Genomic DNA, 12,040 nt, shown 5'->3' with positions numbered 1-12,040 from the left:
TGTGAATCATTTTTCGTCTATATACTTATTAATGCAAGCTAAACTACCCTACAATTCTAGCTACTATTATGTTGTTTTATATTTTTTGTTGTTGTTGTTGTTGTTGTTGTATTGAACTGATTTTATAATATGTTGGAAGTTGTCAAAAGCATGAGTAGTGACAACTGACAAGTCTTATACTTTCGTTCTTGTGGTGGAGTCTGAAGTTTTTGTTTGTTGGTTTTCTTATTCTAAAGTACAAGAGTCATGATGAAAGACCGTTTGCCACGTATCGCGATAGTGAACTCTGATCGTTGCAAGCCCAAAAACTGCAATCTGGAGTGTAAAAAGAGCTGTCCTGTTCAGACAGGTATGTAATTGTTTTTGTGTTAACCAATTTTCATTTGTTCATGATGCATTCATTTGCTCACAATTGTGTAAAAACCATATTTAATTATTGAGTTATATTTCTTATGGAAATATATGCTTTGCAAACCATATGATCAATCTGTCCCCCCAACAGGATCTGATTAGCCTTACTCAATTTCAGGGAAACGATGTATTGAGATTAGATCAGTAACACAGGATAAAAAAACTCGCGTTCATCTCAGAGGAATTGTGCATTGGATGTGGTATTTGTATTCAGGTCACCACTGTAAACTGTGCTACTAACACTCCCTCATACACATACATTCTCACACTAAGCGCGCCTGATTATTACTTTTGTTTTGATTGTGGATTAATGGATGCAGAAATGCCCTTTCGGAGCAATTCAGATCATTAATCATCCAAAAGATTTGAACAAAGATACAACACATCGTTATGGCCCCAACACTTTCAAATTACATAGGTTAGTTGATTTGTGGTGTGTTGATGATGAATTCTTTTGAGGGCTTAATCGTAGAGTATCTTAATTGCAGGTTACCTGTTCCGAGACCAGGACAAGTTCTTGGCTTAGTGGGAACAAATGGTATTGGGAAGACTACTGCTCTCAAAGTTTTGGCTGGAAAATTGAAGCCTAATTTGGGGAGATTTGATGTAATATGCTTAATCTTGATGACTTTTTGTTATTGCTTCCTGATATCTTTTGCCTATCTACTTAATGTACTTATACTGTATGTTTTTCTGCAGAATCCGCCTAACTGGCAGGAAATCTTAACTTATTTCCGCGGATCAGAACTGCAAAAGTATTTTATGCGCATATTGGAAGATAATCTGAAGGTGGCTATACCCTCATGATTCATTGTACTTCTACTTCTTTCTTACACCAAAAAATATGAAATGATGATTACTGTATTACTCATTCAGTCTTTGATTACTGAGTTAGTGAGTCCTTATTCATGATAATTTCATGGATAATGTGCTGAATGTGTAATTTAAACGGTATTTCTTGTTCACTTGTTGTTTAATGTTGCCTCGTCTATGTGTGAATAGGCCAAAATCAAGCCGCAGTATGTAGATAACATTCCAAAGGAAGTACAGGGCAATGTTGGAGAGGTCTTAGCTAAAATAGACGAGAAGGACATGAAGGCTTCTCTGTGCAATGATCTGGAGCTGAATAAAGTTCAAGATCGTAAAGTAGGAGATCTGTCCGGGGGTGAACTGCAGAGGTTTGCGATTGCAGCTGTGGCTATGAGGAGTGGTGTTATATATATGTTTGATGAACCTTCAAGTTATTTGGATGTGAAACAAAGGCTCAAAGCTGCCAAAGTTATCAGATCGTTGCTGAACCCCCAAAGGTATAGTTTCATACATGATCTTTCTTGACTTCTTTTTTGAAGTTGTACCAGAAGATAACGAACTGATAAGCTAGTTTTGCCTTGTTAAATTTTGTGTTTCAGCTATGTTATTGTCGTGGAGCACGATCTTAGTGTTTTAGACTATCTGTCAGACTTTATTTGTTGCTTATATGGTAAGCCGGGTGCATATGGAGTTGTGACTCTGCCATATTCTGTTAGAGAAGGAATCAATATATTCTTGGCAGGATTCATACCCACAGAAAATCTTCGTTTTCGTGCTGAATCTCTTACATTCAAGGTATGCTTCCTCGTACATAACATACCTCTGGGAGCTCTTTTATTTTGTCAGTTAACTCATGTTTTTTTTGTTATATTCAGGTTGCTGAGACACCTAATGCTGAGGAGATTGAAACATATGCTCGATACAAATACCCAACAATGACAAAAACTCTGGGTGGTTTTAAAATGCATGTTGTGGAAGGTGAATTTACAGATTCACAGATTATTGTAATGCTGGGAGAAAATGGAACAGGGAAGACAACATTTATTAAGATGCTGGTAATTTTCTCTTTTCATAAATCTTAAAATTTTCTCAGAAATATATACTTATTCACAGGTTAGTTTCAATTTTAAATTTTCAGGCTGGTAAATTGAAGCCAGATACTGTGGAAGCTTCGGATGTGGAAGTACCTGAATTCAATGTTTCTTACAAACCACAGAAGATTAGTCCAAGTTTCAAAGGTTCTGTGAGGGAGTACTTACATAGGAAGATAATGGATTCATATACTCAACCACAGTTTGTCTCAGATGTCATGAAGCCTCTTCAGATACAGCAGTTAATGGATCAGCAAGTCGAAATTCTATCTGGTGGAGAATTGCAGAGAGTTGCATTAGCTGTTTGTCTTGGAAAGGTAGCCTTACTAGCTGTTTTCTAGTCTCTTTTCTTTCTCTTGCTTATGTCTCAATCCGTGGTTATTGTTGCATGATTCACATATTGATATATTGAGTATATACTGTATAGAACATTTTGTGTAGGTACATTTTCATTCTTTACCCTTTAGCATCATAGATGACAGGCCAGGAGGCATCTACACCATAATTATTTTTTTACTGGCGGCCTTGTTTTATGCTTTAAGTGAATGGCTGAGATGTATGTTTCGTAAGAAGTATAACACAGTTAACAACTTAGCATTAATCATTTTGTACTCATGTAGGCTGCAGATATCTATTTGATAGATGAACCGAGTGCATATCTGGATTCTGAGCAGCGTATTGTGGCTTCAAAGTTGATAAAGAGATTTATTCTCCATGCCAAGAAGACTGCATTTGTTGTTGAGCATGATTTCATAATGGCAACATATCTTGCAGACAGAGTAATTGTTTATGAAGGGACACCATCAGTGGATTGTACTGCAACCTCTCCTCAGTCGTTGTTGAAGGGAATGAATCTTTTCTTATCGGTTAGTTTCAATTTCTTTCTACATCATAATCATGTTCTAGCTATTATAGATTAGTGAACTATAATTTATATCACCTTTTACTCAAAAAAATTGCAGCATCTGGATATTACATTCAGAAGGGACCCAACTAATTATCGACCAAGGATTAACAAGCTTGATTCTGCGAAGGATAGGGAGCAGAAATCAGCAGGGACTTATTATTACCTAGATAATTGATGAGGTGTTCACTTTTCACCAAGGTTTGTCCTTCAAAAGAATAGTGTATTGTTTTCTGTCTTCCTCTTTTCTTCTGATGAAGCTTATTAGCTATGTCATTCAAGCTGCTAGCTTTAGTTTGTTTTTAGAAGCTGATCTTAGGTTTATATTGTTGGTTTATCAGTTGACTAACTGTGCAGTTCTGAGGGAGAGGAGCAGTACTGTTTTCGTGTGTCTTTGCCAAATAAGTATCTTCGTTTATTCATATCAAAATAAGTCTTACAGACTATTGTTCAACTGATATTTTACGATGTAATGAGTTATGTTAATGGTTAAAGTTTAAAGCTGAGTAATGAAGTATGAATAGATAATCTCAGACAGAGAGTATTTTGTTGGATACATTTCATCTTTAGACGTTAGTGATAGGTGTCTCAAAATATATCATCGCGCTGCTATAATTGGGATGATTTGCCTGTCCAACAGCCTAAGTGTAAATCTTTGTGTGTAAAATTTGTCTTTACAGGACTTGAAGGTGGCAACCTCAAGGGATATGCTTTTTCCATCATCGGAAGCATTGGGATGCTGCAAGGTTTTGACTCGGTTTAAATTTCAATATTGGTCCTGTTTTTGTTCCTGCATCAGTGAACCTGTGATTATTACTTATCCCTTCCTCCGGAAAAATGCAGCATCTGAATATCGCACTCAGAAGGGACTTAACAAATTTTCACTCCAGGATTGACAAACTTTACTCCATGAAAGATATGTGGTAAGTTTTCTAGTTCTGCTATATATCTAACAATGTACACAATAGCCCTCAGTTATTGTAGGATGGCAAGGTTCTCAGGAACAGTAGAACTTTAATCAGTTATGGACTAATTGTCACCAGCCAAAGCCCGAAATCCCTACATTTAACATCCACCCTTGCAGCCTTGCAGGAGCTTATATAACAAGCTTAAGGAATTGGATGCATTGCTGGCTATTGTTCTTAGAGTCAAGGAAGCTGATCGATTGAACGAGGTTGATCAAGGGTAGCCATTTTTTATGGCTTGCTGGCATACTGATATCTGTTCCTGCAAGCTCTGTACTATAATTTGTTTCCTGAAGCATATATTCTCTGCTAATCTGACTGATATTGTGCCGAATTTGGGCAGGAGGCTTGTTTAAGCCACTGGTTTATGCATGCCTTTCTGGTTCTTACTAGTACGAGTTTACTAGGCTTTGGCCAATAGGCCCAATAATGACATGGATCACATAAAATTAAATATTTTACTAGTTTGAGTTCACTAGTATACGTTTGAGAATTCTTTTGCTAATGAAAATTAAACTTGTTAAATTGTTTTAAAGTTGCTTTATTATACTACTATATAATGCTCCTTCCGTCCCTTTATTACATGCCTATTTCTCATTTTGCACGGGAATTAAGAAAGCTAAAGATTCCTTAAAACTAAAAATTGGGAGTACAAATATGCATGTGGGGTTAGAGAGAGATAAAGAGAAAAAAAAATGTTGAGAATTAGGAGAGAGAAAGTATTGGGAATTGATGTAAAGTACAAAAAAGAAAAAGAAAAATAATGACAAATCATCAAAACAAAAATAATATTGGCAAAAAGTACAACCTATAAATAGAAATAGGCACTTAATTTTGGTTACCCCAAAAAGGAATACAAGCATGTAATAAAGGGACGGAGGGAGTATATTTGGTTGTGAATGCTTGAAGAAATTTCATAAAGATTAGCTAGTAGTTAAACTCAATTTCAGGCTTTTTGTCCCACAAGAGTGCATATCCAAGCACCAAACTCATCTATTTTTGAAGCATTTCAATGTTTTGATTCAAATGAGGTATTAAGTATTTAAGTGTTTGTACACAATAAACTTTGGGCTTCATGCATGTGCGAATTGAGGAGTGTTGAATGACAGAAGTCACAAAACTTACAATATTATGTCATTATTATGATTCTATTACACATACTAATAGATTTTATACTTCTTGAATTTAGCAAGATTAAAGATTTGCTCTTTTTATCTTATTTCAAAATCATACTTCGTATATCTTTATGCTTTCGTTAATTTTGTATTTTTTTTTAAAGACTTTTTAAATAATTGAGTACATAATAATGTAATATATAAGGAATGTCAAAGTTCAATTAAATCAAGAGATCAAACCACACCAAATTAAAACTTGTGAAATTCAAATGAGAGCACCATTTTCCACACCCTAGAGTAGCCTAACGAAGTTCATTCTTTTGATTTCTAAAGCTTGTCGCACTACTCGCACCACGTTGTAGAAACTTGCGATGAAATTGATGATCTAATTATGGTCTTTATGGATATATATGTATTCTTTGGTTAAAGATCTAGTTCAACATGCTACATACCTTTTTAACGTAATTCAATATATTTTGAGAAACATTTAGGAGCCTTACTTTCTCACTCCTTTTTTATTACACTTTCTAAGTTCTCGCATGGATTCATGGAAGCCAATCATTGTCTATGCATGAAGTAGAAGCCTTACAAATCAAAAGCTAACTTTGTGAGTTATAAAGGCGGGCTTGCATGAAGTTTTTATTATTATTTTTTTATTACAGTACAATTTTTTTTTTTGGGCATAAAGTAAAATAACACATAAATGAGCAAAAGGACTAACGTGATAAAAGTAAAATATAAAAAAGGGAATTTATAAGTTTGATATAAAGTTGTGATCACTTTGTGGAGCAAACAATTATTGAGCCCCTAAAATATGTTTCACTCTTTAAAAGACTAGTCAAAGTTAGTGAGTTGTAATTGTAGATCATGTTTCTCATGGTCTAGATCTTGTTTCCCATCATGTTAAAATAGCAGTGGTATCTTAGATTTTTCTCCTAATAGTACAATAAACTTTGGGGATGTGTAATAATTTCTTGTAATGATTATTAATTCTGTTAAATACATGAATGATATATTGTACTAAATGCTTTGTTCATACGAGTATAATTAATTGGTTTGTAAAAGGTACTAGAATTATTTTGATGATAATCTTTAATACTTATTGCCTGAGTGGGAGAATTTGTTCATTAAATTTGTCATAACACAACCTAAAAGCATTTAGTGAGAAAAAGAAAGCTACAAGTATCAAATCAATAAATTATACCAAGTACGGAGCTAGTACACTGTAATGTTTGCATATAAATTTGCTTTATATGATCTACAACCAAAATTATTTATAATGAAGATGTGATGATATAGCTAGCCATTGAGTCACTGTCTAAAATATTACTGTACTTAACAATCTTAATCATCAAATACTTTAATATGTAAGAAACTCAAATCCTTCATATATCTTCTCTACCATCATTTGGTACATTAAAATTGATTTTGTAGTTTTCATAAAAAAAAAGAAAGTAAAAAATATCATAAAGGACAATTAGATACATTATTCTAATAGTCAATGAAGCAAAAAGTCCACTCATTTAGTATTGTGATTAAATAAATTAATAAATTTAGTCGTATTATAAGCTTATAACTACTCAACTAGGAACTTGAGCCAATTAGCGAATAAGGTGTTAATCTAATATCATTTTAAATCCAACACCTACGATTCATATAGTCATGTAGAGTATTGTAACACTTTGATATACACCATTCGCCCATAATCCCTCAAACACAAATCTGTCTCAGTCAAAAGCTCATACTCACAAATTAAAATTTGTAAAACAGTACGCCCTCCGTCCCGAATAACCCGTAATTCACACTCCCCCACCTACACTCATTCCTTACTTCCACTACTTCCCTATCCCCCGTAATCACCAAATCCCCACAACGGTAAAATAATAATACTCCTAATTCCTTTCTTCTCTCTGTTCATCTCCTTCCCCCAAAATCATTCTTGATGTCGAACAACTTTCTGGAAATTCCTTGATTCATCATCATTTCAACACTTTCTATTAATTATGCCGGAAATGGAGGGATCAATCAAACCCCCTCAAATTTCTGAAATGTTCCAGAAATTCGCCTTCTCTTTCAAATCAAAAGCTCTTGAATTTTTTGCTGATGATTCTGAAAAATTCTCTCTCCTTGATGCTGGTGATCATGTTACTCCCGATGAATTCATCTCCAATCAGAAAGTCGTTGTAAATAAGCCTGACCCACCTCAAGAAGTTGGTCCAATTTCTCAGAAAGGTAAAGTTCCCCCAAATCCCCAATTTAATCAAACCCTAATTACTTCATTGTTTGCTTCAATTTCTTCGTTTGAGGCTTCTTATCTTCAATTGCAAACTGCCCATGTTCCTGTTTTTGATGCGGAAGTATTAAGGAATGCTGATGAGTCCTTAGTTTCTCATCTTCAGACCCTTTCTGAATTCAAGCAGTTGTATAAGAATTACTACCAGAACCCTAATTTTAGTGTTGAATTTTCAACTGGGTCTTGTTTAGAATTTCAAGTTAATGAGAATCAGCATAAGCTTAGGGCTCTTAAGTCTGTGTTTAATCGTTTACAGTCTGAAATTGATGTTAAGGATGAGGAGGTTTCGAGTTTGAGGCGAAAATTGGAGGGATTGAATCGGGTGAATTCGAGGTTGTCGAAGAGGTTGTCCTTTGGTTCTTCAAGGGAGGAGGAGGAGGAGGGTTCTGAGGTTTTGCTAACAGTTAGAGTGTTTGATAGGATGCTATGTGAGGCATTTAGTTATTCTCATAGGTTTACGAAAGTTTTGATTGGGTTGATGAAGAAGGCACAATGGGATTTGGATTTGGTGGCAAGTTCGGTGTATTCGGGTGTTGATTATGTTAAGAAGGCGCACAATCTGTATGCTTTGTTGTCGTATGTTTGTTTGAGGATGTTTCAAGGGTTTGATTTGGAGGATTTCGGGTTAGGTAAGGAAGGCGGTGTTTGCAATGGTCATGTTACATCCTCTAAGGGCGAGGAGAAAGTTTTTTTACAGCAGTTAAAGGAGCACGTATCAGTCAATCCAATGGAGATCTTGAGGAAGAATCCAAATTGTGAGTTTTCTAAGTTTTGCGAGAGGAAGTATCAAGAACTCATCCACCCGACCATGGAATCTTCGATATTCAACAACTTGGATCAGGATGAAGTTATAATAAATTCATGGAAATCATTGGGTGAATTTTATGAGTCTTTTGTCAAGATGGCAAGCTCAGTTTGGGCACTGCATAAGCTTGCCTTTTCTTTTGATCCAGTTGTGGATATATTCCAAGTGGAGAGGGATGTCGAGTTTTCAATGGTATACATGGAGGATGTCACTAGGAGATGTAAATATCCTTGCAAAACAAGGCCAAAGGTCGGATTCACAGTTGTTCCCGGTTTTAAGATTGGGCAGACAATTATTCAGTCACAGGTTTATTTGACAGGCATGTAATCCGTAGAGTAAGTGAGACTAATTATTTGTAACTTCGTTATGAAAGGGTGACTAGGATCAAAGTTACTGCGGACTGAGCCCAAGTTAGTGTTTCAAAATTTTGGCTTCTAGAGAATCTGGGTGATGTTATGTGTTTCTGGAAAGCATCAGCTTTGACGACATATCCTAATTGTCTATGCAAATGCCGGTTCAGTATCCCTGAGAGGCAGATGAGAGTTAATTTGTGAAGCTGGAGAGCTTGGCTTTTAATACCACTGAAGGTTGTTGTTCCCTCTCCAGGAGCAATTACAGGTACAGTTGTTAAAGAGGATCCCAGGTTTTGCTCATATTCCATATACTCTGTATTATTTTTGTTCTTAGTTTTGTTTTGTATGTTGAGTCCATAGGATTAAATGTAAAGAATACTTGTAAACAAGTCTCATGAAAATGTACTACGTACAGTACGTTGGAAGGTTCTTGTTGAGAGTGAATACATAATTAATTTGTGTAACTAAATCTTGTATTGAGAAAGAGAGAAAACGGCAATAGGTGTATATTGTTGTTACCTTTAACTGTATATATACCAGTCTTTCATATGGCAGCTTTATTATTGAATTTTACTTATAGTTTAGGTGTATATTACATCGTGTATCAGTTGGTTCAATTAATTTTGTCAAATTAACATCATTAGCTCTTTTTCTGGTTCTCAATTTGAATAAAGGGATATGATTGTATTTTATATGGTAATCTCATTCTCTTTGATAAAGACAAGTACTTTCATTCAATATAAGACCCTGGACAACTATGGAAGTGCCGTGCAGGAAAATCCCCCTGTTAAGTTAAAAAATCCCTTCCTATAGGAGGGTGTGAGTTCTTCAGAAAGTAAATGGCAGTTGAGTTGAGAGACGAGCACAAAGTCATCTTCCCCAGGAAGGGATCACAATTTCTGTGATACTCGCATCTGCTTGAATGTTTTCATCTGACAAGCTAACTGATCACATCTGATAATTGCTCAAATACTGCTATTTTTGCGCTGTTTATCTTTTCTTGTTGTACATGACTGCATGACACATGAAAATTTGCAATTTCACATTCTGAGTTATCATATTGAGAATTTTACTTGAAAATTGAGTGTCTGTATTCTGTCGGTAAATTAACACTCGAGCTCGCAATCAGTAAATATTCTTATGTCTAGTTTTCAGGTGCATTAGCAGTGTTTTCCAGTGGTTCTGGAGCACATTCCTTGCTCAGATGTGCTGTTTGGTCACAATACTTGATGTGACATGTCTCTTTGTCATGAAACCATGAATGCTTATGACTGAGGGTCATCCATGGGCCAACAAAAATGGGCAACCTTTTTAAAAATTTTGAAATCACTCTGAGTCTCAGACTGCCTCTCAATTTTGCTGAAGGGCCACCTGCAGTTTGCCCTTCTCAGTTCGCTTTCCATGCTGTGCTCTTTGGACTCCATCTCGAGTCCAAAGATAATCTTGAGACCGGGTATTTCTCATCCAAATATCCAATGTGGTGGTTCTGTTTTTATGAGCAACTTTTAAGCTAAGTTCAGATGCGGGTTTTTCAGGTTGAAAGAATGAATTCTTAGCACACATGTGGTATGAATCACACTATCTCTAGGGACTCTGATTTTGTTTGATTCAACCGTGATTTTCTGTGAAACTTCTTGATCCTAGCACAGTTAGCAATCACTCTTTTATTTCCTTTTCAGGTAAGGAAACAGCAGCCCCTATCTCAGGGAGGGCGGGGGACAACGTGTCTCAAACGCGGGTCTACACTGCAACGGGATATGTTAGATAAGGACGGCTACTATAGAACTGCACCTCACCGGCACAAGTGCTTGCATCCTCCTCACTTCCTCATTCTGTCCCTGCATCTTTTTATTAAAAAAAAAGAAACCAAATTTCGTGCATGTTTTTGTACAGTATTCCGGCAAGTAGTTATGATCAGTTTCCCCACTGAAGGAGCAGATTAGCTGTTCTTATCTCCATCCCCTGTTTTCCTGGGAGCTGCTTATCTTTATTTTCCATTTTCCTGACATTCATGTGTTTGCTGTAATTATGATTAACTGATCAAATTCCAATTTTCCTGATATATTGTGTGCTGTAAACAATTTAAAATAAAATAGCTCTAAATAGTATTCCGTACTTTGTATGAACTTTAAAATTTACCACATTAACCAATGCTAATTCGGCCTTAATAACTCATATTCATTACTCAGTTTTTGTTGACATGAACCTCCCGTTCCCAATCCTGTCTTAATTTCATGCATCGAAGGAAGCATCAAGCTATGTTCCTTCTTCCTTGCCATCTAATGTCGTACCTCATTATGTTGAAGTTGTATTAATTTGACTTTTATACTCATCAATCTACTATCTTTATTATTAATGAGTTGATATTTTACAAATATGCATTAAGAAAACCTATAACAAGATCATTGACGTTAAGTGATGTTGATCCAAAATTTTCAGATCTATATGGTTCAAAATCATAGTAAATAAGGAGTTGGCCTAGATGCAAAGGATAAGTAATTGTGTACGTAATGTTAGGTTCGAAATCTCTTTTCTCACCTGTAATTTGTAATCTCATGGCTTATTTGAAATAAAAATTGACTTCATATCAATATAGCCATGTTCTTTTAAGTTAAATTGAACTAAATTGATTGAAGTGAAACAATGAATTGAAATGAAAATAAGTTCAAATTTCAAAAGAAGAGGGAGTATCTCTTAATCTCTACACATCATACTAAATTTATTAGAAATAATGAGATGACAGATTATTGTACAAATATATGTTATGATTGGACGGGGATTGATGTGAATTGAAATGTGACATTAGATAGTTGGGTAATTTCATTAAAGTAGAAAGGACAGATATGTTGGGGCAGATACAAACAAGTAGGAATCTACAAATAAGTACTCAATAGTAAATACTTGTATATATTCATGTCAAACTCAATCTATAAAGTAAATAAATACAGCTATAGTGTAGTAGTAGATCTTGCTAGATGAGAGATCTGACTAATAAACTACGGAGTATAGCCTAAGATTCTCTTATAACTACCTTTTTTTTTAAAAAATTAAAATAAAGTACGTAGTTGACAATGCCATTTTGCTAGATTTGTGTATCTCAGTAAAGTCATTATCTAACAAATAACATTGCTGCTTCTTATGTATGGTTGACAATTCACATTATTCTATATCCCACCGGATATAAAGTGTCCGTGTCTATAATTCGCGGTAAAAACTTTGATTAATAAAGTATTTTTTTTTTTTACTACTCTAATCCTTAATACTTCAAAAAAATACAGAGTATATAATTATAT

The 12,040-nt window shown here is 35.0% G+C and overlaps 1 protein-coding gene and 1 pseudogene across 2 annotated transcripts; both read left to right on the top strand.

Annotated features, from left to right (window-relative positions):
• The first annotated feature begins 158 nt into the window (after window positions 1–158).
• Window positions 159–4,164, top strand: LOC145614116 (ABC transporter E family member 2-like; annotated as a pseudogene). The gene is made up of 13 exons (XR_014107056.1): window positions 159–349; window positions 530–625; window positions 732–829; window positions 900–1,017; window positions 1,111–1,200; window positions 1,414–1,718; window positions 1,821–2,016; window positions 2,097–2,276; window positions 2,360–2,629; window positions 2,933–3,178; window positions 3,275–3,417; window positions 3,897–3,962; window positions 4,060–4,164. The product of XR_014107056.1 is annotated as an ABC transporter E family member 2-like (transcript).
• Window positions 4,165–7,035: 2,871 nt separating this feature from the next.
• Window positions 7,036–10,843, top strand: LOC145615466 (protein GRAVITROPIC IN THE LIGHT 1-like). Its single transcript, XM_081670540.1, has 3 exons — window positions 7,036–9,012; window positions 9,903–10,313; window positions 10,427–10,843. Exon 1 carries the CDS (start codon window positions 7,300–7,302, stop codon window positions 8,719–8,721), a length of 1,422 nt encoding a protein of 473 aa, XP_081526666.1. The 5' UTR covers window positions 7,036–7,299; the 3' UTR covers window positions 8,722–9,012; window positions 9,903–10,313; window positions 10,427–10,843.
• Window positions 10,844–12,040: the final 1,197 nt, after the last annotated feature.

The sequence above is a fragment of the Chenopodium album genome, chromosome 25 (assembly GCF_948465745.1).
Source record: "Chenopodium album chromosome 25, dcCheAlbu1.1, whole genome shotgun sequence".
NCBI classification, from domain to species: domain Eukaryota; kingdom Viridiplantae; phylum Streptophyta; class Magnoliopsida; order Caryophyllales; family Amaranthaceae; genus Chenopodium; species Chenopodium album.
This window is presented reverse-complemented; position numbering and strand designations above follow the sequence as displayed.